At 41.7% G+C, this 27,813-nt stretch overlaps 2 protein-coding genes across 5 annotated transcripts in view; one reads left to right on the top strand and one right to left on the bottom strand.

Annotated features, from left to right (window-relative positions):
- The window catches only part of Tubgcp4 (tubulin gamma complex associated protein 4), a 31,090-nt gene extending 12,956 nt beyond the window's left edge, over positions 1 to 18,134 (bottom strand). For 3 of the 4 annotated variants that reach the window (XR_003711355.1, XM_028766930.1, XM_028766931.1), the window contains exons 1-11: positions 17,832 to 18,058; positions 15,790 to 15,918; positions 14,005 to 14,127; positions 13,649 to 13,702; positions 12,960 to 13,016; positions 10,792 to 10,871; positions 5,428 to 5,629; positions 4,560 to 4,725; positions 4,229 to 4,353; positions 737 to 787; positions 289 to 394 (exon numbers count right to left, since the gene is read on the bottom strand). Coding sequence is in view for 2 of the 4 variants with exons in the window: in XM_028766930.1 (XP_028622763.1) it covers positions 289 to 394; positions 737 to 787; positions 4,229 to 4,353; positions 4,560 to 4,725; positions 5,428 to 5,629; positions 10,792 to 10,871; positions 12,960 to 13,016; positions 13,649 to 13,702; positions 14,005 to 14,127; positions 15,790 to 15,918; positions 17,832 to 17,909 (1,171 nt within the window). In the remaining 2 variants the exon portion in view is untranslated. Of the gene's footprint in view, positions 1 to 288; positions 395 to 736; positions 788 to 4,228; positions 4,354 to 4,559; positions 4,726 to 5,427; positions 5,630 to 10,791; positions 10,872 to 12,959; positions 13,017 to 13,648; positions 13,703 to 14,004; positions 14,128 to 15,789; positions 15,919 to 17,831 lie in introns of all 4 variants that reach the window. The other variant, XR_003711354.1, reaches the window with a different exon arrangement.
- Positions 18,135 to 19,354: 1,220 nt separating this feature from the next.
- Positions 19,355 to 26,673, top strand: Zscan29 (zinc finger and SCAN domain containing 29). Its single transcript, XM_028766846.1, is given in 8 exon segments — positions 19,355 to 19,401; positions 20,366 to 20,551; positions 20,553 to 21,077; positions 22,306 to 22,427; positions 22,942 to 23,414; positions 25,371 to 25,428; positions 25,833 to 26,381; positions 26,384 to 26,673. Coding segments are annotated over 8 exon segments (2,250 nt in total).
- The last annotated feature ends 1,140 nt before the right edge of the window (positions 26,674 to 27,813 follow it).

Below are 27,813 nucleotides of genomic sequence, written 5' to 3'. Positions count from 1 at the left end.
TACATACATACATACATACATACATACATACATACATACATACATACGTTCAAGCAAGCATACACACAGAAATTAAATCTCAAAAAAAAAAAAAAAAAAAAAAAGCATTGGTGGCTCTAGCGGAGGACCTAGACTCTCTTCCAAGCACCCACCCAGGCAGCTCACGCAGGCTTGTGACTCAAGTCCTCCCTCTTCTGGCCTCTGCAGGCAAACAGGCAACACACAACATCAGCCAGGAACATCCTGCACCTTGAGCAAACTTTACTCTCAGGGCCATAGGAAAATTACCATGCTCTGTCACTGCAGTGGGTGGTGTTTTTAACATGTGTTGAGCTGTGTCAATGAAGGCCTGGAACAGCTCTCCTCGTCCCAGAAGGTAAAAGTCTTTAATGATCTGAGGAAAGAATTTCAATGTACAATTCAGTAAATCAGAGCCTGGAGGCCCTTACTACCTCAAAGGAATTAGACACAGAGAGGCTGATACTAGCAGTCTGAAGGATACAGGCTTGACATTTTAAAGAGACATATAGAGAAGCCTCTCAAAGCAGGAAGACTCTGTGTTTGATGGTATTTGCATCACAACAGAAGAAAATAAGCTTGAATCTTGAGTACAAAAGACTTGTAGCATAGAATGTATTTTCCTCACTTGAGTAAGAACAAATGAATCTACTGTGGAAGACTAGGTAAGGATGCTTTCCAGAATCATTTCAGGATTTAAAAGAGTATCAGTTATTACCTTCAGCTGACCCAGTAAATCTGACTCTTCCACCATTAGCTTCCAGAGGTGCTGTGATGAGATACAAAACACAACAGTCCATTACAGTGAACCCACATTCAGCTAACCCTAGGAGTGAGCAGATGGACAGTTAGAAACAAAACCTATGCAAGATAAAAATGTCCTGAAATTAATGGTAACAGCTGCATATACAACTCTGTGAAATTAAAAACCACTGGATTGAATACCATTTTTAAATGTCTACAAAGTTGAATACTTGTGTGAATTTTATCTCAATCAGCTTTTGAAAAAGCATGATGGTAGCCAAGCATGGTAGCTCATGCCTTAAATTCCAGCATCCGGGAAGCAGAGGTAAGAGGATCTCTGTTGAGTTCAAGGCCAGCCTAATCAATATAGTGAGTTCCAGAACAGGAAGAGTCTCTACATAAGGAAACCCTGTCTCAAAAAAGCACTAGTGTAACTTACTACATTAAAATTAATAGAAAAAACATCTGGAGATGCAGAAAAAGCATTGGCTAAAATTCTCCATTAGTTCATGACTTATAAAAGTGAAAAAGGAAATCTAGGCTTTCTGGCACACACCCATCAGTGCAGCACTGGGAAACTATAGCAAGCAGGAAGATGACCACCAACTCCAGGCTAGCTTGAAAATGCAGCAATCCCATTTTTTTTGTTTGTTTGTTTTTAAAAAGGACTGGAGAGATGGCTTATCAGTTAAGAACAGTAGCTAATCTCCCAGTGAACCTGAGTTTCATTCCCAGCACCTACAAGGTGGCTCAAAACCATCTGGAACTCCAGTTCCAGGGAATCTGGCATCCTCATCTGGCCTCTGAGGGCACCAGCCAGGCATGTGATGCACAGATATGCATGCAGGTATAACACCCATACATGTAAAAAAAAAATCACAACTTATCTATGCATTGAAATAATGTGATTTTCCATTTATATATAATTTTTAATGTATAAGTTAGTATGCTTTAAATTAAGGGGGGGCTGGAGAGATGGCTCAGTGGTTAAGAGCACTGACTGCACTTCCAGAGGTCCTGAGTTCAAATCCCAGCAACCACATGGTGGCTCACAACCATCTGTAATGAGATTCGATGCCCTCTTCTGGTGTGTCTGAAGACAGCTACAGTGTATTCATATACAATAAATAAATAAATCTTTAAAAAAAATAAATTGAGGGGAAAAAGCTGGTTCTAACTAGTATATTAATCTTAATAAAAGCCTAACAAGACTTAAATAATGAGAAAAACTAGGGCTGGTGAGACAGTTCGCTCAGTGATCAAAAATCTTTCTAAGCAAGCATAAGTACCGGAGTTCAGATCTCCAGTATCTATGTAAAAGCTGAGTGCAGTGGCTCATGCCTATAGCCCAATGGTGAGAGACTGCAAGACAGGGAGATGCTGGGGGTTCACTGGCCAGCCAGGCTAGCCTAAATGGTGAGCTCTTGGTTCAGAAAGATGCTGTCCTAACAAGTAAGGTAGAGAGTGAAAACAGAAGATATCTGAAACTAATCTCTGGTGGTATGCACGGGCACACACAAACACCACACACAATTAATTAATTAATTAATTAATTAATTTCTAGGCAGGGTTTCTCTGTGTAGCCCTGGCTATTGTTCTATAGACCAAGGTGGCCTCAAACGCAAAGATCTACTTGCCTCTGCCTCCCGAATGCTACCACTGACAGGCCACAAAATAATTTTTAAAAGACAAAATTTGAGTAAACAAAATATATTTATAGATAAGCAAGTATTTAAAAAAAATTAAATCTATCTGAAATAGGCAAGTTCCAAAGCTACATTTATCAAAATTGTTACAAGAAGAAATTTTATGGTAGTTTAGTTTTAAAACATACTCAACCCGTAAAGTTTTGCTTCCTAAGAAAGTCTAGCTTAGATCATTTCAGATAAGTTCAAACTTTCAGTAACAATTACTAATACAGACTATTTTTGACAATCAAAAAGAAAAGAAACAAAAGCAGCTACCTAACCCATTCTATAAAGCTTATGTAAAAACTAGCCAAGAATAAGACAGAGGCAATCGTCTTTCTTAACTAGTACATACAGATACAGAAACTTTATGAACTGGAGTCAAGGCAAGAGTGCTCTCCTTCACTAACGGGGCAACTGGCAAAACTGACATAGGACACAAACTCGGTTAACTCGGAAGAGAATACTTTATTAAACTTGCTTCTAGAAGCCTACAGGAAACGTCATAGTAATGCATGAATTCTCTGCATCTCTAAGAGTCAGGAATCAGAGATGTCCAATATTATCTCTGCTGTTTGACACAATTTATGCAAACAAAGCCCACCTGCCCACTGTATCAATAAAGATCCTAGAACAATGTATGGGGGGTGTTAAACATTAGAAGAAATGTTGTAAAACACTTGTCATTTTCAGTTGATGTCATCTTTAGTACATAAAAATTTTATAGTATCAAACCTCAGAATTAAGTTAGTTTCCCAGGGACTGGAGAGATGGCTCAGAGGTTAAGAGCACTGACGGCTCTTTTAGTGGTCCTGAGTTCAATTCCTAGCACCCACATGGTGGCTCACAACCATCTGTAATGGGATCTGATGCCCTCTTATGGGGTGTCTGAAGAGAGCAACAGTGTACTCACATACATAAAATAAATAAACCTTTAAAAAAAAAAAAAGGTTAGCTACACAGAGTTAAGGGGAATGTATAAGATTAGCCAGCAATAAATTAGCATTACCTTGTCTCTGTATAAATAATAAAAAACTTTAGATACAAGAGGTTTTCTCTTACAGATCCAAAATTTTAAAACCTTATTGTCAAAGTAGTGACTATTACACAGAAAAACAAATAAATCACAAACTTACACCTTGAAGTTCACAGTGAATATACCAATCAATATAAGCACCCTCAGCTTAAGATGTACCAGTACCTAGAATCCCTACTCAGACCTTCCCACTTGTTTCAAGGGTCCGGACCACCATCCTATGTGCTTGACTTTCCTCCTAAGACTACTGTGTACAAGTGAAATACATGGTCGATACTAAAACACATACAGACACAAAGCTTTTCCTCACCCAAATTCATGAGTGTTAGAAATTAAACTGAGACTTCCGCTTTAATCTATGATTAAAACACACCAGTGGAAGTTCCATTTCTACCTGAAAAATGGACGTTCTTTTATTTATTTATTTTCATATGTGAGGGTGTTTGCCTGAATGATTATCTGTATCAGTATGTCTGCCTAGTGCCTTTGGAAGTCAGAAGAGGGCACTGGATCTCCTAGAACTGGAGTTACACATGGTTGAAAGCTACTATGTGGGTCCTCGGAATTGAACCTAAGTTGAATCCAGTGCTCTTTCTTAACCAGAGCCATCTCTCCAGCCCCATAGGTTGATTGATCGATCATTCCCTCCCTCCCTCCCTCCCTCTCCCCCTCTTTCTCTCTCTTGCCCTTTAGTGCTCTACAAACTCATTTCTTCTGGAACAATATAAGATAGAAGACAGACCTCAGCCACAGTGCTACGAATCCGATCTACCACCTGTTCAAAATCCACCAGGCTGAAGAGTGGCTGCTGCTTGAGCCGGTGCAGCTCGGCAGCAAAAGTGTCCTCCTGGTTTTTCAAGATGGACCCTGTGGAGTATGACAACATGATCATCACACAGGAATCAGGGCAGACATAGTGGAGGGGACCACAGTGGCCCAGGCAAATCGATCAGAGCTGGTTTGCTGCAGCAGTTCATCACTGTCATCAGTCACGCTAACCCAGCATGCTTTGGGCCAATGTTGCAGATGAAGAGTCTCTGAGGATGTGACCAACAGAACAAGGGGATTCTTACCTTTCCTTGTCAGGTTCACATTTTGATTCTCAAACATCTGGACAGATTCTCCAACAAAGAGGATTTTTTCAGCAACTCTCACTGGAATGTAGGATGGTAAAATCTCTACCCTCAGGGAAAACTGCTTCAGAGATGGGGCCAGCATGTTCTCTTCCTCAATTAGGCGCTAGTTAAGAAAATAACCCGTCAGGCAAGTACGAGTCCTAACTCCCAACCCGTAATCTGTGTTATTGGTAAACAGGGTGGAAATCTGAAGTTACAATTCTTAAATCACCAGCACTGGAAAAGCATTGCATTTCCATGGAGAATACGGCACGGCAGGAAGCACTGAGTCCTTATCTTTTAATTTACCTCTGTGTGTATCAGTGTGGCACACGTGTGCTGTCTTCACATCTTCCCTGAGACCAGGTCTCCTTGTTGTTCTGCTGTGTATGTTAAGCTAGCTAGCCTTTAGGCTTTCAGAGATCCTCCTGTTTCTGCCTCCCATCTCTCTGCAAGAGCACTGAGATAACAGATGTTCACAGTATATAGCATCTGGCTTTTACATGGGTTCTTGGAATTTGAACCCATGTCCTCACACTTAAACAAGCACTTTGGCCAATGGAATCAATCCCCCAGTCTAGCACTGAGTTTTTAAATATAAAACTCATCAGTAAACTTGTAAGAGCATGTAATGTAGAAAGGAGAAACAAGGATTTCAAAATCACTTGCTATTTTGTAGTCTCTAACTACTTAAGAGAAAGCCCCGTGTTTCTAACTACTCCACTCATGGAAGGCAGCCAGGCTGTGAGGAGCCAGGGTCAGCAGGTGAGGTGGGTGCAGATGTTCCTGACAGGTGGCTGCCCTGGGCTTCCTGCTCTGTACTCACCAGGTCCTGCAGTTCTCTCAGTTGTTTTCCTGTCAGGCCTCCAATGCCCAGATCCTCCTCATCCTCTTCCAGCTGGGCACTGATATTACCAGAAGATGGACCCTGTTTGATGAAGAACTCTTCATGCTGGTCTAAAAGGAGTCCATGCAGCATCCAGGCTGAGAGCTGTTTATACATAACTCCATGGCATACAGCCAGGATTCTGAGGAGAGAAGGAAGCAAGAGTTTTACCAGTCTACTTAGAATACTGAGACTGACAGATACATTATCAACTCCACAGAAGCATCATGGGATAAACTTACTTTCTGAAACAATGTCATGCATGTAGTCTTCTTGTTAAAAATGTCTAACCCAAGCCGGGTGGTGGTGGCACACACCTTAAATCCCAGCACTTGGGAGGCAGAGGCAGGCGGATCTCTGAGTTCGAGAGTTCGAGCCTGGTCTACAGAGTGAGTTCCAGGACAGCCAGGGGCTACACAGAGAAACCCTGTCTCGAAAAAAAAAATGTCTAACCCGAATCTAATCACGAAGAAGGAATCAGGAAAGTTTAAACTGTGGGCATCCAACAGATAAGTGTTTAAGAGTTCCTGAATGTTATCATCACAGACAACGGCAACAAAAGGGAAGCTGGCTGTCTCACAGTTCTAAAGGTTTTTAAAATCATTTTTATTTTATGTATATGTGTGCTTTTGTATGTGTATCACAGGCACAAACAGGTGCCTGTGAAAGAGAGGTGACTAATCCTACTAGAGCTGCAGCTAGACAGTTGCCATGTGGGTGCTGAGAACTGAACAATGTCCTGTAAAAAGCAGTAATTGCTCCTAACCACTGAGCTATCACTTCTACTACAAGGAGCTGTTTCAAACTGAAGGAGACTTTAAAAAGCTCAGGAACATGAGGGCTCATGCCTATAATTCTAGCAATTGAAGGCTGAGGCAGGAAGATCACTATGAGTTCAAAGAAGGTCTAGGCTATTGACTGAGACTCTGAATAAAAAACTAAACACACACACACACACACACACACACACACACACTCTCACGCATGGACGCACATCAAGAAAATGAGAAGAATAGAAAGATAGACTTAAAAAGACATAACAAATGCAACATACGAAAATGTAGTAGATTCTGGATTGTGAAAAACAGACCAGCTATACTGGACTTTTGGGGGAACAAATGGAGAAATCTCAAAATATTCTAAGTATCATATTAATTTTTTGTTATATAATACGGTATTGAGGTTATATTTAAAAAGAGAGAATGTCTCACTTCTAAAGAGAGATAAGCTATTTAGGATATCTGCAGCTACTTTCTAATGTCCCAACAACAAAATTGGAAGATGTGTACATACTTCACATGCATATAGGAGAAAGAAAAAAGATAAATTAGACAAAAATGGTAACAATTGGTAAAATTAAAGGACAATTAAGTGCTTTACATTTAATTTCTTTGTAGGATTGATATTTTTCAAAATGAGAGCGGGGGAAAAGGAAATAGAACTTTTTAGTTTACTATTTAAAATACACAAACTCAAAGGAAATTCTTTACTAAAACCAAAACATTAAATAGCACTCTGGCCAGGGAAGCAGGCAGGTAGGCTAACCTCTCCCCTTGCTCTTCCAAATCCAATTCCCCAGTCTCATCCCCAGCTCTGCAGCAGAACACCTGCATCAGCCTCCTTCGCCCTCTATCCCCATCTCCTTTAGTTTACACAGACCTCATCTCCTAACCTCCCTCCCCCAATCACTTTCTCCCAGCCCAACTCCAGCAGCACTCCCTTGGGAACCCACAGGCACTAACTAGGGAAGTGAGTAGGCTAACCCCAGATCTTTGCTATTCCTGTATTCCTCCATATCCAATCCCCCAGTCTCACCTCTAGCTCTGTAGATCTCCTGGTGTGGACTCTCCACACTCTCTGCCTCCATTCCTAGGGGACTAGACAGATCCTGGTGAAGCCCCTCAGTCCCTTCCCCAGCCAATTCTCTTTCCTAAGTGTTAGCTCCCAATATGAGGAATGATATCTTACCTGGAACCCCTAGTGGCCACAACTATCAGGACCCCAGATTTTTCTACCAGACAACACACAGCCACCACACTCTCAAGAACCAGAGAAGCAGAAACCAAAGAACAAAACACCCACTCAACAAAGACAAGACCAGATATCAGTACCTAGAATTACCTAGAATTATAATCTTCCCAAACCCTAGATGTCAGTATGAAAACACAGTAACAGCCAGGACAGGATATCTTCACCAGAGCCCAACTACCCACAGCAGGCCCTGTATTGCAACATAGATGAATCACAAGAAAAAGACCTTCAAATGGCCTATATGAATATGGTAGAGGTCACTAAAGAGGAAATGAATAAATCCCTAAAGAAATCTATGGAGAGATAAAGTGTGGAGCAGAGACAGAAGGAAAAGCTATCCAAAGACTGTCCCAGCTGGGGATCCATCCCAGATATAGTTGCCAAAACCAGATACTATCACAGATGCCAGGAAGTGCTTGCTGATGGGAGCCTGATATAGCTGTCTCCTGAGAGGCTCTGCCAGAGCCTGACAAATACAGAGGTGGATGCCTGCAGCCAACCATTGGACTGAGTGTGGTGGAGTCCCCGATGGGGGAGTTGGAGAAGGGACTGAAGGGGCTGAGGGGCTTTGCAGCCCCATGTAGGGAGCAACAGTGTCAATGGACAGACTCTCTGGAGCTCCCAGGGACTGGACCACCAACCAAAGAGTACACATGGGGGACCCATGGCTCCAGTTGCATATATGGCCTTGTTGGACATAAGTGGGAGGAGTGGCCCTTGGGCCTGAGGGGGTTCGATGACCTAGTGTAGGGGAATGCCAGGGCGAGAAGGCAGGAGTGGGTAGGCAGGTGATGGAGAGGCAGGGGGAGGAAGGATGGGATAGGGGGCTCCAGAAGGGAGACCTGGAGATGGGATAACATTTGAAATGTAAATAAAGAAAATATCCAATTTAAAAATAAAGATATCTATGGAAACACAAACGAATAGTGGAAGGAAATGAATAAAACTGTGCAAGACATGAAAATGGAAATAGAATCAATAAAGAAAACCCAAACTGAGGGAAATCTGGAAATGAAAAATTTAGGAACTGAGACAGGAACCACAGAGGCAAGTCTTATCAACAGAATACAAGAGATAGAAGAGAGACTCTCAGGCATGGAAGACAAGATAGAAGAAATAAATTCCTTGGTCAAAGAAAATGTTAATCTGAAAAACTCCTGGCACAAAACAACCAGAAATCTGGGACATGATGAAAAGACCAAATCTAAAAATAATATAAACAGAGGAAGGAGAAGAAACCAAAGTCAAAGGCATAGACAGCATTTTCAACAAAATCATAGAGGAAAATTCCCCTAACCTAAAGAAGGAGATACCTATCAAGTACAGGAAGTGCACAGAACACAAAATAGACTGGACCAGAAAAGAAAGTCCACCTAGCACATAATAATCAAAACACTAAACCTACAGAGCAAAGAAAGAATATTAAAAGCTACAAGAGAAAAGGAGCAAGTAACATATAAGGTCAGACCCATTAGAATAATGCCTGACTTCTCAAAGGAGACTCAAAAAGCCAGAAGGGCCTGGGCAGATGTGTTATGGATTCTAAGAGACCACAGGTACCAGTCCAGACTACTATACCCAGCAAAACTTCCAGTCACCATTGATGGATAAAACCAGACATTCCATGGTAAAACCAAATTTAAACAATATCTATTTATAAATTCTGCCTCACAGAAGGTGCTAGGAGGAAAACTCCAACCTAAAGAGGTCAACTATACCCAAGAAAACACAAGGAATGAATAATTCTGGACAGCAAATCAAAAAAGAAGAAACACTCACCACCACCACCACCACCACCAGCACCACCAGCACCACCAGCACCACCAGCACCAGCACCACCACCACCACCAAAATAACCAGGATCAACCAATGCTGCTCACCTTATCATCAAGGAAAAGCTGTTCCAAGCAAATGAAGCTAAGAAGCATGGAATGTAGCCATTTTAATATCTGACAAAACAGACTTTAAACCAAAACTAATAAGAAGCAGCAGGGAATACACTACGTACTCATCAAAGGAAAATTCCAAAAAGACACTCAATTCTTAACATCCATGCATCAAACACAAGGACACCCACGTTCATAAAAGAAATACGGCTACAGCTTAAATCACATACCAACCCTCAGACACTAACAGTGGTAAACTTCAATATCCCACTCTCTCCAATAAACAGGTCATCCAGACAAAAACTAAACAGACAAATACTGGAGCTAACTGATGTTATAAACCAAATGGACTTAACAGGTATTTACAGAACATTTCACCCAGTCACAAAAGAATATACCTTCTTCTTGGCGCCTCATAGAACTTTCTCCAAAATTGACCATATACTTGGATACAAAGCAGGTCTCTAGAGTTACAAGAAAATTGAAGTAACACCCTATATCCTATCTGACTATTAAAACTGGATATCAATAATAACAGAAACCTCACAGACTCATAGAAACTAAACAACTCACGACTGAATGAAAAATGGGACAAGACAGAAATTAAAAAAGGAAGACTTTCTAGAATTAAATGAAAATGAATACACAACATATCAAAATTTATAAAATAAAATGGAGGCTATTCTAATGCAAGTTCATAGCATTAAGTGCCTACATAAAAAAACTGGAGAGATAGGGTTGGTGAGATGGCTCAGCAGGTAAGAGCACTGGCTGTTCTTCCAGAGGTTCTGAGTTCAATTCCCAGCAATCACATGGTGGTTTATGACCATCTATAAAGGGTCCTGATGCCCTAACTTGACATGCAGGTGTACCTGCAGATGGAACACTCATATTAAAAAATATAAACAAACAAATAAAATAAGTTATTTGTCACTTATAAAAAAAAAAAAGAAAAGAAAAAAATTGGAGAGATCTCATACTAGTAGCTTATTAGCACACCTGAAGGCTCTAGAACAAAAAGAATTCACATTCAAAAGAAGTAGACAGCAAAAAATAATCATACTCAGGATGAAATCAGTGAAGAGTTCATATCAACACTCCTCCAATTATTTCACAAAATAGAAACAGAAAGAACACTGCCCAATTTGTTTTATGGGGCCAGTTATCTGATCCTCAAACCACATAAACATAAAGACCCATCAAAGAAGGAGAATTACAGACCAATTTCAGTTATGAACATTGATGCAAAAATTCCCAATAATATACTTGCAAACAGAATCCAAGAACACATTAAGATGATCCACCTGCTACGACCTGAAAATAGACCATGAGTAAAGTCACTCGACTCCCTCCTCTATTTGAAGTACTTATGGAAGCCAGGACTTACTTTTCTAATGCGCTTCGAACTGGAGGCAACCCCCCACAGCTATGTCTGTAAACTGTTTCCAGGATTTGACAGCCATGAATCTGTGGAAAATATAGCCTTATCAATCTAGGTTACACAGACTCATATTCTACATCAACCAAGAAAGCACAGTCCAGTACAGAAGGCTAACATAGTCCCTCACAAGATTTCTATATAGCCAATTTGCAAAGGCAAACAGACTCCTCTGCCCTCAGCATCAGTGTTACCTGTTGTCTCAGGTTTCTAAAGCTGTGACAAACACCAGGATTAAAGGCAACTTGTTGGGGAAAGGGCTATTTCAGTTTATAGGTCATTATGAAGGCAAGTAGGGGCAAGAGCTCATGGCAGTAACTGAAGCAAAGGCCATAGGGAAATGCTGCTTACTGGCTTACTGTGCCCCACTCCCACCCCCATGGCTGGCTCAACCTGCCTTATCCAAGACCACCTGCCCAGGTGTGGCACTGCCTGTAGTGACCTGGGCCTCCCACATCAATCATTAATCAAGAAAATGCACTATAAATTTGCCCACAGGTAATCTGATGGAGGTTCCTTTTCTCAAATGATTCTAGTTTATCAAGTTGGTAAAAAAAAAAAAAAAATTAAATAAATGCAAATTTTGGGGGTAAACCTACGGTATAACAAGCATTCTAGGTGCTTGTTAATACATTCTAATAAACACATTAGTTTGAGAGGCAATTCATTGAAGAAACCAGAGTCAACCAGAGGGGAATTGACATTTCAAAACAAAGGAAAAGTCTTACATAAGGTTCAAGTCAGACTACTTATTAGGTAGGAAACCTGCGCCTAATTGGAAGTCTCTATGCCCTCCAGGCTTTTCTTATAAATCACTTTGAGGTATAACTTGTTTATCTTAAATTTACATGCCTATCTTAAGTGTATTATTTAAGCACTTTTAGTAAATTTACAGACTTACACAACCATCACTCTGATACAAGTTTACAATATTCTATCACTCTAAAAGCAATCCCCTTAGGTGAGTCCATTTGCAATTGGTCCCCATTCTCCCCCTCAGCCCAAGGTCTCACACACCTCAGTTTTTACCCGGAGCACCAGCACACTAGTTCCTGTATCACTACCTGGCCAGGTAAGAAGGGTCACTCATCTAAGTCCCTCTAATTGGTCCCCATTCTTCCTGTAGCCAATGGAAGGTGAAAGTCAACTGAGATATGCAGCTAGGCATGGACTTCTGTACACTCACCAGTAACTCCATTCATGTAGGAGGGTCCTACCCATTTCAAGCTTAATAGAGAGGTTAAGAGCCCAGTCTTTGAGTTACACAGATCTTGTTCTCTATGACCCTGATTGAGCATACGTAATTACATATGTAAAGCCCTTAACAAGTGCATGGCACAGAGCAATAACTACTGTACTTTCATGAGGGCAGTCATCTCTGAAGCACTTTCCTACTGGCTTTGCTAGCAGAGTCAATGGAGCAGAGCTTTACATTTCTACACTCACTGAAAAAGTAAAGCAGCTACAGTGTAAGTCAATTGGTCAACTACACTACAAATAACAACCTAAGGCACAGATACTACAGCTAGAAAAACATGGAGAACTGAGCTGAGCATAATCAATTTGTCTACTTAGTCCAATAATTGGTAAACAGAAGAAGAGAATTCCTATAGTATAAAATACCTAAGGCGTTTCCTCATATATATTAACTCCACTCAAAAAAGACAATCTTCTGATGTGGGGAACTTACTTGTGCAATGTGTGAAGAAACTTGTGACAATGGGTGCCATGCATGAACACGACAAGCTGGATTTACCCAGTGATTCTTAACTCTCAGAAAACCATCTTCTTTCTTTCTAAGCAGGTTTCTTGTCCATATTCAACATCAGTGGTTTTAAACCCTTAGTACAACCTGCTTTCACCACCAAACACCCAAAGTATTTTCTCTAACCTCAGCAACATTCTCAGGTAGGTCTACATACTCTACTTTCTCAGTCACAAGGTGTTTAAAGAAATCATAATGTCTTATTCTTGCACATCTGACATTTTGTATGAACTGCAAAGAGATAATGCTAAACAAATAAATTAATATTAAAAGCAGTGTCTTCCAAAAAAGACTGTAAAGTAGCACTGATTATTATTATTTTCTTTGAAGTTTATCATAACAAAGTTCTTACCTTTTGGCTTTTAATTTGCTCCACTACAACCATCACAGAGGGGAAAAGGAGCTGAAACTGCAAAGCAGAGAAAACTCAGGGTGTGAATTAAATACAGGACAAAAAAAAAGATCAACTCAAGATTAAAAGTACACACCTTAATCCTAGCACTAGGGAGGCAGAGGTAGGTGGATCTGTGAAATCGAGGCCAGCCTAGTCTACAGAGTGCTCCAGGACAACCAGGGCTACACAGAGAAACCCTGTCTCAAAAAAATAAAAAACAAACAAAAAACAAAAACGGGCGTGGGGAGAAAAGTAACACTTTTGTTTCCAGATGCAATACCACAGATTAGTCAAGGTGAGCACCCTAAGTCACTCTGACGCTGAAACACTTTGTACTGAGTCTTGTGTCCTTGCCACTACCCATGTCAACAGGACAATATTCACATCACATTAAGGGCTAATTCAATGTAGAACTCTTTTTTGTTCAGGTTTTTTTTTTTTTTTTTTTAAAAAAAAAGCTGGCCTAGAACTCACTGAAGAAAACTTGTAGTCTAGGTTAGCCCCTTCCTCCTGAGCACCAGGATGACAGGCAGACGACACATACACCACACTCTTAAAGCACTTCTCATCTACCAAAGCTCAGCTAATAAAATTCAGAAACTATATTTACTGGGCTCTGACCTTAGGTTCAGCATTCCGAGGCTCACCTGATCTAAGGAGTAATTGACATGTGATATGGAGAGATGCGGGTCAGCCAGGAACTGCAACGAAAGCACACGTGTCAGAATCCTACACAAGCAACTTGAATTGATTTCCTCTATATAAACTATGAGAGAATGTGACAAGGGGCTCAGTGCTGGCTTTAAGCTCTGCAGAACTAATAGATGACAGAGTTACTGTTCAGACGGCAGGTCCGCTCTGTAGCCACCTTGAATACTGTACCCTCTAGCCACACAGCTCACTCTTAACTAGCTGACCTTATCAAAGGCCACTTCCAAGTCAAGAACATGCTCTAATCTGCTATCCCCTCAGGATGCTGTTTTCTATATTACCTCCTTCTCACCTCTTGTTCCAAATCAAGCAGTGCTTGGCGATAAGGCTGCAAAACTGAATCCAGCCCTGTGCAGAAGGCTCTCAGGTAGATCCCATGCAGTCCGCCCTGGCCCTGCTGGGACGGATGGTGATCCTGCAAATAAACAAAGAAAAAGGCAACGTCTCAGCTCAGATCCAGAAACCCAAGAAGACACTGTCTTTTACTAGTAGTACTTATATCTTTTATAAATAATTCCATATCAAAGCAGTGCTTTGGCAGAAGAAAGAGGATAAATGACTGAAGATAAAGTATATTTGAGGGGGCTCATAAAGAAGCACTGACATGACCTCTCCATGGTCATAGTACGGTTAAGGGGAAAGGTTTTCTTGTAGGATTTGGTTCCTAGTGTCTGTTGTTTGACAAGATTTTTCTTGAAGAAATACAATACACACACACACACACACACACACACACACACACACACACCCTCCTCTAGTCACTAGATGGGGAGCCAAGACAGACCAAACTATAGATACCACTGTGAACCAATCAGTTTTATTTGGGTTATTTACAGGAATATGATTGAGGGGCTACTCACCAAACCCCAGCCTAACATGGTTGACAGCTCACAAATCTGAGAACCTGGAGCACACTGCATAGCCTACAGGCAGCTCAACAGGTTGGATTATCCTGTCCAGGTAGCTCAGTTGGTCTGAGCGTCTTCTAAGCTGGTTTCTACTTCTTTTGGGCTGCTTCAAAGGGAGGGGTCTGGATTTAGGGACTTCCTGAAGATATTCTAAGTTGCTGACTTTCTGTCTTAAGGTGTTTCTCCCAGTGGTAGCTCATAACTACTGGTAATTCTAGTTCCTGGGGGATTCAATACCTTCTGGCCTGGGCAGGTACAAGACATGCACATGGTGCACATATATGCAGCAAACAGAACTCATACTCATGAAATAAAAACATGAAATCTTAAAAACATTAAGACTCTCATTGAGGGGTTATATAAAATATGGTTTGTCTTTCAGGAATCTTTCAGGTTGTTTGGTTGGTCCCTGCTGCTCTCCAGGCAGCTTGGCTTGACCGAGTCTTCTCTGTAGCTGGGCTTGTCTGAGAGTGACTCAGTAGTCTTTATTTTTTATTTTTTGGAGGGAGGAGCCTAGTGAATCTGGTCAGTTTCATATAAAACTTCTCATATAGTTTTATATGAGGAAGTAATGAGTAACAGTTAGCTAGAGTCTATAAGGGAGGTAGAGATCTGGGTAACCAGGCTCTCAGAGTACAGAAGTACAGAATTCCGTACCAGATGTGTTACAGAAGCTTGGGTTCAGAGGTTAGAAAACACAATGTAGTCAGCCAGAAGATGCTACAAAAAATACCAGAAGGATCCTGAAGTTCCTAAAGAGAAATGTTCATAGAATGGGCGTGAGACCAGACTGGTTTATGACCAGCCAATTTTATTCTGCTTTTATGGTATTAAAGAAAACCAGAACGTGTCTTCATTTATCACTCATTAACACAAATGTTGTTACTGTTATTAAAAAAAAAAAAGCACCATAGGACTTTAGAACTTGAGAAGTAGGAATTCTCATGCAATCTCATTATACAAAAACCTGTGTAAGAACACAAGTAGAGAATTTTTGTTGTTACCCAAGAAAATCCAATCAGCAATCTTGCCTTCCCTTGAGCATTTCCAGTGATTCATAAACTCAGGAGTATTCCAGAAATTCCTCATTTACTTTACCAGTGACTTCCCTGAGAGCCCTGATACACTCCTGCCCTGTAGAAGCCCATCTCCAGAGAACAGAACCCCACCTGTTGCTGCACATGGCCCGTGTACTGCTCAATGAACTCGGTGAATCGAATGTAGTCTGTGCCAAGCCGGCAGAGTCGATTCAGGACACTAGTCTCACTGGGGTGAAGAAATGGAAAATCCTGGGAAACCTGCAAGAAGAGAGATAGTCACAAAGAAAGCTAATGCCTGCTAGTCACCAAGCAAGGTTCTTTAGGGCTTAAAATGCTTTACATTCTCTTTTCTATGTCCTTTCCTTAAGGTGCCCATGGTTTTTACTTGGCTTTAACTTTCCTTGTTACTGGGTTGGTAATTCTGATTAACAAGGTATTGTTACACTATTACAAGGTAGTATTTCTCATCCAGATGTAATTGCTTGTTCTTAAAATAGGTAATCTAGAGTACAGAATTCACACAACAGAGGCTGGAAAGATGTTCTGGGACTCTCATAGTAGAAAATTCTTGCAAGTTATCTGACTTATGCAGAGGGGGAGAGGGGAGAGGAGAGAGAGGACAGACAGAGAGATAGGGACAGAGACTCCCTTGGCTTGTATCTTCAGATTATGTTTTGCTTGAAAGCTTAGGCAAGTTATGTTATGGCACCTCTCAATGTCTTAGTTTTCATAAGTAAAAAGTAGAGATAACTGTGATAATTAGATAATATATATAGCCAGGCAGTGGTGGCGCACGCCTTTAATCCCAGCACTTGGGAGGCAGAGACAGGCGGATTTCTGAGTTCGAGGCCAGCCTGGTCTACAGAGTGAGTTCCAGGACAGCCAGGGCTACAGGAAACCCTGTCTCGGAAAAAAAAAAAATAGATAATATATATAAATGATAGGTGTTAATCACAGTTAAGTGTTCAATATATGTGTGCGTGTGCCTGCCTTTTATTACTGATGACATTTCTACACAGTTATCATCAAATCTGAACACTTCTTGTTTACAGAGTTTTAGAAAAGTTCTAGGTTTAAGATCAGTGAAATGGCTCAGTGGGTCAGTCACTGGCTACACAAACCTGAAGACCTGAATTCAATTCCTGAAACCTACATAAGGGTGGAAAGAGAGAAGTGAGTCTACAAAGTTGGCCTCTTCATACTCTCTGTGACATGTATGCCCACACTCACACGACATACACACATACTCTAGTTTAAAAAAAATCTAGTTTAGGCTTAATTACCTTGAAAAAGTAAACTCCACCTTGAAGGTAGTGATACCATTTTACACAACACACTTAGAGAGCCCCACTTGTCTCTGCCTCTCTCTGCCCTCTGTTTTCCTTTTTTTCTCTCTGTCTTTTTTGAGAGAGGGTTCCACACTGAAGCCCAGGCGGGACTTGAATCACAGCAATAATCCTACCTCGGGCTCCCAGAGGCTGGGGTTACGGGCACAGACATTATGTCTGTCTCCAAGTCAGTCTATTAAACTCAGTGTTGCCAATTTTGTTTCAGCGAAATATTGAGTATCATGCTACATCTGGGTTTCTCACAGGGGGAGAGGGGGAGAGAAAGAAAGGAGAAGGGGAGAGGAAGAGAAAACAACTAATCGGTACATTTCCCTTATACTCATCTAATTACAGGAAAACTCCTTTCAAGTTCTTCATCTGACACAGAAGTTTCCGAAGAAAGGAGGGAAACACCATATGCTTACAAATACATTTTTTGCATCCAACACAATTTACTGAGTCTTGAGCTCTTTGTATATATCCCCACTACTTTCAAAATTCAATTTGAATCAATGCAAACGTGAATACACAGGAGTGCCCTATCCCTCTCCCCTTTTCCCCAAATAACAAACGATCATCTAATTCCAGCTACACATTTAGGGATGCAGTTTAACAACAAATTTATATGCAGTGAAAAGAAGTATAGTTCTAGCCACTCCTAGTGGTTCCCTAGTAGGAGTCGCGGGACCGAAGGGACCCCAAAGCCGGAGCTACATAGGGTTGGTCCTCAGTTTCTCTGCGCTCGAGGGCGCCGGTAGTCGGAGTCCCCCGGGTCCCGCCCCTCCGCGGCGGCTCAGCTGCACCCGCCCCGCTGCAGCGCCTCGTCTCCGACCCCATGCATACCTGCAGGCCACTCCGCTTGTTCCAGGTGAAAATAGACCCTGGGTACCCACTCAGGGCCAAGAGCAGTTCGTGAATCATTTCTGGGGCAGCTCCGGGGACCCCAGATCTACCGCCTTCTCTTTCTGCGCCTCTACGGGCGCCCACTCACACCCAGCTGGATCTCTCGCCCTCAATCCGCGCTGTGCACCAAACTAGCAGATTCCACAGAGCCCCGCGCCGCGTCCCGGAAGTGCGCGCGGCTGAAGCGCCCACCGGCTCGCTCCCGCCGCGGAGCCCGGAGGAGGCGCCGGGGCCATCGCGCATGCGTCCTGGCCGCCCGGAGAGGCCCGCTCGTACTTCCGGCTTGAGAACCGGACTGGGGCTGTTAGAGGGAGAAACTGTTGTACCTGGACCATGAGGCTGGCCCAGGGAAAGGGATGCGAGTGAGCTGACAAGCTGGTTGAGAGTGACGCGGCCAGGGTGGGCCAGAGGGAGTCCTCAGGACGCCTTGGCAGGGTCTGAGGCATTTTCACCGACTGCCGACGTCTCCCAGTGACCCGGCCGGAGGGAAGAAAACAAAGCCAGAACTTGGCAGCCGCCGCTGTGGAGCTGTGCTCTAAGCACTGTATTTCTTCCTTTGATAAGGCTACCTAGTTTTTATCACAATCAGAATACTTTTATTTCTGGGGACAGATGCTTATTTTCTAGACACACTCTTTTCTATACTGAAGACACTTTTGTTCTAGTTGGTTTTCTTTCCCTCTGTTATCTCCATTCTTTGGATCTAAGCTCTTATTCTCTACATTGGAATCTGGAAGTTCTCTAAATACTTGATTGTGGAGAAAGCAATTATATCTGTATTATTCCTGTGAGATGTTGTTGTAAAGTTGTAAGAATTTTACTTCAGAATTTTGCAACCTCCTGCAGTACAGCCCAGCATATGACTACAGAATGATCTTTGTTCACCTGGTAATGCCATGACTCTTAGCCTTCCTCAGTGCCTTTGGACCCAGTCACTTATTCATTTTGTAGAACTTGTTTTTCTTCTTTGTGCTCTATTGAAGTATATTTTGTTTATTATTATTTAAAACTTATTGAGGTTCTTTTGAATTCTGATCTTATCATCCAATATGACCAGTAATAGCATTCTTGGTTAGTTTGATAATAGTCTTTAGTCATCCATTGGAAGTACCTCAACCTTGATATAAGGACTTGCAGAATCAATCTTACTGTGTGCTGCAGGGTACATACACTGTGGTAAGAAAAGGCACCCGTCGGCCAACAAGCTGGCTCAGCTGATAATGGTATTTTTTACACAAGCCTGATGACCGTAGTAGAAGCCACCATGAAGTTGTCCTCAACCTCCAAATGCACTGTAGCCCCATATACATCATGCATACACAATGAAAGCTTTGTTAAAGTACCTGTTATCAGAGAGCTTACTTACAATAATTTAAGAGCACACAGAGAATTATGAACATGTACTGAACTGTCTAGAAAAAGTGTTAAGGACTTGCTCGGTTGTCCTGTAGGGGTTTGGTAGTATGGCCATGAGATGGGGTTCTAGGGAACAGCTCCTGAGGGCATTTTGGTAAAGATGCTTCCCAAAGGATGGGTGGGTGCCAACAGGAGGGAGGCACAGAGGTGAATAAAAGTGTACAGTGTTGTTGAGAGAACAGGAATGGACAGAACTAGTCACTAAGGTTAGAGTTCAGCAGGCTAGCATGTGAGCTGAGGAGCAGTTAGCACAGGACTGTTGAGTACTGGTTACGGGAAGATAAAGAGTCAGCACATGAATGGAAAGGAGGAACATGATGACTGAGTGTAAAGGACTTCCCCCTCCCAACCTCTTGAAATCACTGAATTTAATTCTCAGGTCTGAAGTCAAACAAAACAAGTAGAGGAGACAGGAGTGACTGACTGAGAAGTGAAACCTCTACAACAAGTAGTGTAGAGGCTTAGGGAGCACCCTGGGATGGAGATACCTGCTCGAAACACACCACAGAACACTTTCTTCTCTTGTTCTGCTTTAGAAGACAAAATTAAGTTCTTTCTCATCCTGTGAGGTTTCCTGTATTTTCTATTCTTCAACCCATTGAACTTTCTGAAAACATTTCCTTTATAATTCTGTTTTTTAAGACAGGGTTTCTCTCTGTAATCCTCACTGCCCTGGAACTCACTCTAGGCCAGACTGGCCTAGAACTCAGAGATCCACCTGCCTCTGCCCCCTGAGTGCTGGGGGCATTAAAGGTGTGTCACCACTGCCCTTCTCCTGTATAATCTTTTGGATAGAGGCTGTGAATGTAGCTCGGTTTGTAGAATGCCCTGTACACCAGGTCTCATTTGGTCCCCGGCACAGGATGAAACTCTGCCAGGTGCTGCATACTTGTAATCCCAACATTTAGGTGGAGTCAGGACGATCAGAAGCACAAGGTCATCCTCCACTATGCAGCCTCATTCAGACTAGTATGGGCTAGATGAGACCCTATTTCAAACAAAGAAGATAAAATCTCTTGACTGAAAGAGGAAAGACTTTTTGTTGTTTGTACAATCAGGCCAAACTGTGTGATACTTTGGTTTGCTTCCCTGAAAACAGGATTTCTATTTCCTAAACCCAATGTGGTGTCCAGGTTGGATCAAGGAGAGCCATTGATCTCTTATCTGCTTAGCTCCAAGGAGAAGGATGTCCCAAAAGGCAACAGCACGGGAGCCAGTCTATTACCATCCAAGAGAGAGAATTGGCTGGATGGAACAGGATTACTGGGTCTTTGATGACAAGAAGATGGTAGCTGTGCACTGGGGCTATAAAGAGACTAGAACACTCCTAGCAATTCTCAGTCAGACTGAATTTTATGAAGCCCTCCAAAACTGCCACAGGAACAGCCAAGTGTATGGGGCTGTAGCTGAGAGGCTGCATGAGTATGATTTCCTCCGGACCCTGGAACAGTGTCGAATCAAGTTCAAAGGCCTTCAGAAGAGCTACAGGAAGGTCAAGAGTGGTCATCCACCCGATACCTGCCACTTCTTTGAAGAGATGGAAGCCCTGATGAGTGCCCAGGTCATTTCATTGCCCATTAATGGCCTGGAAGAGGCAGCCTCCTATTCTGGCCAGGCTGGCAGTGATGCTGAGACTGAGGAACCAGGACAGAGAGACTGGCAACATAAAGATGGAGAAGAGGTTATAGCTGAAAGGTTGGACAGTGATGACCTGGAGATAACCCCCCAGGACCCTGACAACCCACCTGCATCTGTCCTGTTCCCAAAGCCCAAGTGGTAAGAAGCTTTTCTTGGGCTTTGGGATTAGGTTTGAGGAGCAATGAAACTGGATGTCGAACCTGCCATTGTCACTTGCCAGCTTGGCCATTTTAATAGGAAACAATACAGAATACAACTCTGTATTGTATTTTCTTCTGTGAACAAATCATGAGATAATAGTAAGAGAATAGATTGTTTTTTCTCTTTTTAGTGCTTGGAATCAAACTTGGAGCCTTACACAATGTTAGGCAAACACAACACCGTTGAGCTACATCTCAAATTTCAGATTTAATTTTTCAAAGAAATATATCTAAATAAAGTGTCTTCGGAGGGATAATGTTTTAAATTAAAATCCATTTTCCTATTTAGGAAATAAAATAAAAAACTTCATCCCCCGATTCTTAAAATAAATAAATCATGGCTGAAACAAAATGTTTTTTCATTATCTTTGTTTTCATCTTTTCCTGCCTTTCTAGTTTTCCTCTGGTCTTTTGGTTCTTCCCTGTTTTCCTTTCCTCCCAGTAAGTAGAAAATAATGAAAAGAGATGTTCTTAGATGGGAACTGTCTGAACCTTCCCTCTCTTTCCCTGAGTACCTTCAGGCAGTAGAGGATATAACCATCCTCTGTTCCTTTGCTAAAAGCACTAAAGTGAGACCTGCAGTGAGCATGTGTCAGGTTGAAAATACACTATTGTTGCTTCTTTCCTCATTCTGGTTTCTGCAGTCCTCCATCCTGCAGGTCAAGTACATGACTGTAAGACCTGCAGGCCTTTGCTCTTGCTGGGGTTGTTTAATGGAGATAGTAACAGATGAAGGCAAGCCATGATGGGAATTTGGCAGCAGTGTGATTCTGAAAGAGGCAGTTCCTTAGAATTTTAAGTTATTATTTTTTAAAATTATTTACAATTTTATGAATTTTACTTAAAAACTTATAAATTAAAAACAAAATAATAACAATATCCCACTCAAACTAACCAGAACTGGTTTGACTGTTGGTTCTGAAGTCATGGAGCATCCCATTGGAGTTTACACTTTCATTTTCCAATACTGAATCATTCTATAGGGAACAGAGAAGTAAGGGATGACACATTGTGGCTGACAGAAGCTGTGGGTCTTTTTTTTTTTCCCTAACAAGTGACTTTTCTAGTTGGGATCAGAATTCTAGAGAATTAGTAAACGGGACGGGGTCTGCACTGTGCGCATGTACCTGTGTATCTACACTAGTTGTTTTTCTTGTTGTGACAATGCCCGATGAGGATAACTTAAGGAAGGTTTATTCTGGCTCACAGTCCGAGTGTGTGCATTCTGCTGGGAAAGACACAGTGTTGAGAGCTGCTCTCAGTGTGGCAGTAGGAGCTGGAAGTAGCTGGTTATGCTGCTGCATCTGTAGTCAGGAAGCAGAGGAAGTGATGCATGCTGCTGCTCAGCTTGCTTCTTATTCTACCTTTTAATTCAGTCTGGTACCCTAGCCCATGAGATGGTGTCACACAGTCTTCCCTTAGTGAAACTTTTCTGGAAACACCCTCACAGACATGCCTAGAGTATATCTATTCAAGTTGATAATGAAGATTAACCATCACAGGGCATAATGACTGTTCCAATGATCATTAAAATCACTGAATTCACTAAAGGATGCAGAAACAAAACTATAATTCATGTATAGGTTTGGGGATACACCTAGGAACCTGAGCTTGGATGGCCTACCTCTGTCTCTCCTTTGCTTATAAATTGGTCCCCAGGCCTCTTGTATGTTTACAGTACACTCTGAACTAGTGTCTCCAGCTTAACTAGTTTTCCTAGAAGCTGGCAGTAAGACTGAAGAGTTGAGGCTCTAAAGCTCTGGGTTAGGTGATGCTGAACTCTCTCTTCTGTGCAGGTGTACACTGGGGCTATGAAGAAACCAAGACTTACCTTGCAATTCTTAGTGAGACTCAGTTCTATGAAGCCCTCCAGAACTGTCACTGCAACAGCTAGTTATATGGAACAGTTGCTGAGAGATTGCGGGAATATGGCTTCATTAGAACTCCAGAGCAATGTCGTACCAAATTTAAAAGCCTAAAAACCAGCTATTGGAAAGTCAAGAATGGTCAAGCACCAGAAACCTGCCCCTTCTTTGAAGAAATGGATGCTTTGGTGAGTGCCCAAGTTGCTGCCCCACCTATTAATGACCAGGAAAAAGAAACAGCTTCTTGCTGCCTCCAGAGAACCAGTGAGGCTGAACCTGAGAAGCAAGATGAGGACACAGTAGAAGATTCAGATGATGACGATGATACTGAGATACCTCCAGGGGCTGTTATAACCCATGCCCTAGTTATAACCCATGCCCCAGTCTTATTCCAGAGCCCAGTGGTAAGGTTCTTTATTTATACTTTCTGAGACAGAGGCTTTGTTTGCTTTTTTTTTTTTTTAAGCCTTGAACTCACTGCATACCCAAGGATGTCCTTAAACTCCTGATTCTTCTGTCTCTACTTCCTAAATGGTGGTATTACAGGTGTGTGGCTCCATGTTCAACTAAGAGTCTTTCAGTTCTCATAGTATAAATAGCAAAAGAGATGCTAGAGAATTTAGGAGAAAAACATTGAGATTGAGAGCTGGCCACTATTATACCGAGCTCTCCCAAGTTCTTATCTTTCTTCCTATGTTTGCTATCTATTAAAACAGCTCAGTGAGAAGATGCAAATTATTAATGTGGCTTCCTTCATCACACTACAGCATCACTTGAGATAGCTGCAAACTTTGTAGATTTACTGTTATTTTCATGTGCTGCTGAGGTGTTTTAGTGCAAGTAACTTTATTTATTTGAGTATGCTATAGCTGTCTTCAGAAAAGGGCATCAGATCCCATTACAGATGGTTGTGATCCACCATGAGGTTGCTGGGAATTGAACTCAGGACCTCTGGAAGAACAGTCAGTGCTCTTAAACGCTGAGACATCTCTCCAGCCCCTACTGCAAGTATCTTAACCCCTATATTTGCTAAGCATTAAGACCTTGACCTGGAGGTATAGTTTAGAGGTAGAGTGTGTTTGCTTGTTCAACATGCCCCAGCCTCTAGATTCACATTGTAAATAAAACAAAAACTACATTACAAGGTCATAACTGGGTTACTGAGGTACTGTGTGAAGTATCCGCCACAGTGCTAGGCACATAGTAGGTATTCAATAAATAATAGTTACCACTTTCATAAGTCTTTAAATCAGCATTCTGATGTTGCATTGAATGTTAGTATTTTACTAAAAATGTTGACTTCTGGGTTTGGGAAATGTTAAATAATCCTCTTGGAGGTGCATAATACACTTTCACATATTAAAGATTCTAAACATACTAAAGATTCTAAGATCTCAGTCAATTCAGCAAATCTCTATTTTATGGCCCACCTTAGTGTTAAGCTTCTAGGAAATACAAACACAGGCTGACACTCAGTATTCTTTTGCTCATAGATTTAGCCCTAGGAATTCAGGAGCAAAAGTTAACCTGAAACACGTAAATGAGTGTAAATTTTCATAGTTTAGGATAAAAGGCTGGCATTTGCTTTTTTGAATGTTAAAAATGTTTCTTAATTGGGCTAAATTACAGTGTTTTTTGCAACATTTAGGTTTTGGAGAATTTCTAGAGATGCTTCTCTTTTGAGGTCCTTTGTTCTTTAACAGATGCTAAGTATTTTTTTTCTTCCCTGTTTTTCCCCACCTCTAACATACATTGGAGTGTGAGGGGGAGGGGACTTATCAAAAACTGCTTCTAGATATAAAAAAATTCCAGGAAATGTTCCTGAGTGTTTCCTTCTAATCCCTTTAATCACTGGCAGAGGACAAGACCACAGTAAGCCCCAGAGGTGGTAGAATGATAATGTGGAAAGTATCTTTCTGTAAACCTAGAAATCGTCTTCTTTAAAAGCCTGGTGACTTCTTACTGCTCTGAGTTTTTCTGCAGATACTGGGTATTCAGAAAGGGTTGAACATTAACCAGCTTCTATTATAGACTATGTAGACAAAAGGTTTGTGATAGTATAACATAGGGAAGAAAAACACTAGAATTTTAATAATTTTAATATAATAGTAATTTGGGGACAAGAGCTTTTCTATTTTGTTTTATTATTATTAGAGACAGGGGCTCTCATTATGCAGTCCTGGCTGGCTTGGAACTTGCTTTGTAGACCAGGCTGGCTTCAAATTCATCGAGATCATTCTGCCTGCCTCTTTTCCCCAAGTGCTAGGATTAAAGGTGTATGCCACCCAGTTTAAAAAATTTTCTAAATACTTAAAAAAATTATGTCTGTGCATGTGTGGACTATGTGCATGTGACTACAGGTGTCCAAGAAAGCCAGAGATGTCAGAGTTGGAGTCATTGGAGCTGGAGTTACAGATGGTTGTGAGCCCATATTGGTGCTGGAAACTGAACTCAGGTCCTCTGCAAAAGCAGTATGTCCTTGACCTCTGAGCCATTTCTCTAGCACCTCTCATGTTTTTATTTATGGGGCACATATGCCATGGCACATGTTTGGAGGTCAATTCATGGAACTGGTTTTCTCATTCCCCTGTGTGGGTTCCAGGAATTGAACTCATGTCATCAGACTGAGGAACCAGCACCTTTACCTGATAAATCCTTTCACACCCCACCCCCAACATACTTTATGAATTCAAAATGTGGCACTCACTGACCATTTATCTGTAATCCTTTAAGGTAATACTTGTTTCTTGCAGTACTTTGCTTTGTTGTGGTACATATGATTAAGGAAATGAGTAACTTTTCAAATTATGTTCTTGTATTAGGTTTTGAGGCTGGATTTGATAATGAAGAGAATTCAAAACGGGATATTTCTGAGGAAGTGCAGCTTCATAGGACATTACTTGCAAGGTCTGAAAGGAAAATTCCCCATCATGTTAATCAGAGTAAAGCTAGTAAGAATGAATTTTCATCAGAAAGCCAGTGGGGAAAGACTCAAAAAGAAAAAAAAAGACAATTGGCATTCCCAGAGAAGAGTATAGGTAAAGTCCTGACTTATCAGAGGCCAGGCTTGGAAGACAGACCTTATAAATATCTCAGCAAAGGCAAAAGCTTTGGCTCAAACTCCCATCTTGTGCATCAGGACTCCCATGAGGTAGAGAACCCATATAAATGTACTGACTGTGGGAAAGGCTTCAGTCGGAGTGCACGCCTCATTAGACACCGAAGAATCCACACTGGAGAAAAACCGTGTAAGTGTCTTGACTGTGGGAAAGGCTTCCGTAACAGTTCCAATTTTATTACCCATTGGAGAATCCACACAGGAGAGAAACCTTATCAGTGTGGTGAATATGGAAAATGATTCAATCAGAGCTCAAGCAGAGAACCCACACAGGAGAAAAGCCTTATCAGTGTGAAGAGTGTGGGAAAGGCTTCACTAACAGTTCTCATTTCAGTGCACGCAGGAGGGTACACACAGGAGAGAGACCCCATGAATGTACTGACTGTGGTAAGAGTTTTAGCAAGAATTCTGACTTACGTGCACATCACAGAACCCACACAGGAGAGAAACCTTATGGGTGCCATGACTATGGCAAGTGCTTCAGTAAGAGCTCTGCCCTTAATAAACACCGAGAGATTCATACAACAGAAAAGCTGCTGTCATAGTCAGTGCTTAAGTAAGCTCCCGAGGAAAGGCCTCAGTAAGTGTATCACTTGCAAAGTCCTTTCCTGTTTTGTACCCAGATGGCCTAGAAGCACTCCTCAGGATTTTTGCCACTTTATTTCTTTATGTTTCCCAGATCTAGATGAGGCCAATGCTAGTGCCTTCAAGATTAAAAAGCAGAGTTTGGTCTGAACTGATGGTACTACCTCTTCCCTCTCAGTGCTTGTGTTGTTCCCTGAGAGGATATGGTAGTATATGCTGTGGATCTCACCTATATCCTTCACTCACACTGTCATTTAGTGCATGTCAACTGGAAAACCCATTTCAGCAGTTTTTCAAGAAGCTGTGAGACTTGGGCCATTTTGCTCATTTAAACCTGTGTATACTCTTCATTTATCTTTAGAGTTTAAAGTCCATCTCGATTCTATCTTTTCCCAAGAAACTGGAGCTGGGGAGATAGCTCAGTGGTAAAGCACTTGCCTAGTATGCACAGGGCCCTGAGTTCAAACCACACACACACACACACACACACACACACACACACACACACACGAACTCGCACATGTGGGGGATGGGGGCAGATAGTGAAACAATATAAGTTTTCTATAAACACTGAATTTCTTAGTTTCTTCCAGATTCTACAAGGACTCTGGAAGTGTATTCTACAATAGAATATACTGCATTTATAGCATCTTGATTTTTTTTCCTTTCTTTTCCTTCCTTGCCTCCTCCTCCTCTCCATCTAAATTTCATCTGTCCCTTGTGGACTAGCAGTCAAAAGAGCAAACTAGAGATGTGGTGATAGAAAAAGCAGTTAAAGCTGCTAGCGGGAGTCATCTGTTTCTCCTACACTCCACACACCTAGTATAGAGCCATGCAGCCTATTGGTGCTCAATACTAGTTGCAAGAAGCAGAACCACTGCCATTTCCCCAAGTATAGGTAAAACACATTTTACCCTAAACAACAAGGAAAGTGGTGGAGCTACCAGTCTACACACACACACACACACACACATACACACACACACTCAAGTGTATATAAATAAAAGTATCTATTTAAGCACAAAAGTAATTACAGATTTTCACAATCAAGTGGTATTGCATTAATTCCCACATATTCATAGATGTCCAATAAAGCCCTG

The sequence above is a fragment of the Grammomys surdaster genome, unplaced genomic scaffold (genome assembly GCF_004785775.1).
Source record: "Grammomys surdaster isolate TR1022 unplaced genomic scaffold, NIH_TR_1.0 170, whole genome shotgun sequence".
Classification (NCBI taxonomy): Eukaryota; Metazoa; Chordata; class Mammalia; order Rodentia; family Muridae; genus Grammomys; species Grammomys surdaster.
The sequence above is the reverse complement of the archived record's forward strand: the minus strand, read 5'-3'. Positions and strand labels throughout refer to the sequence as shown.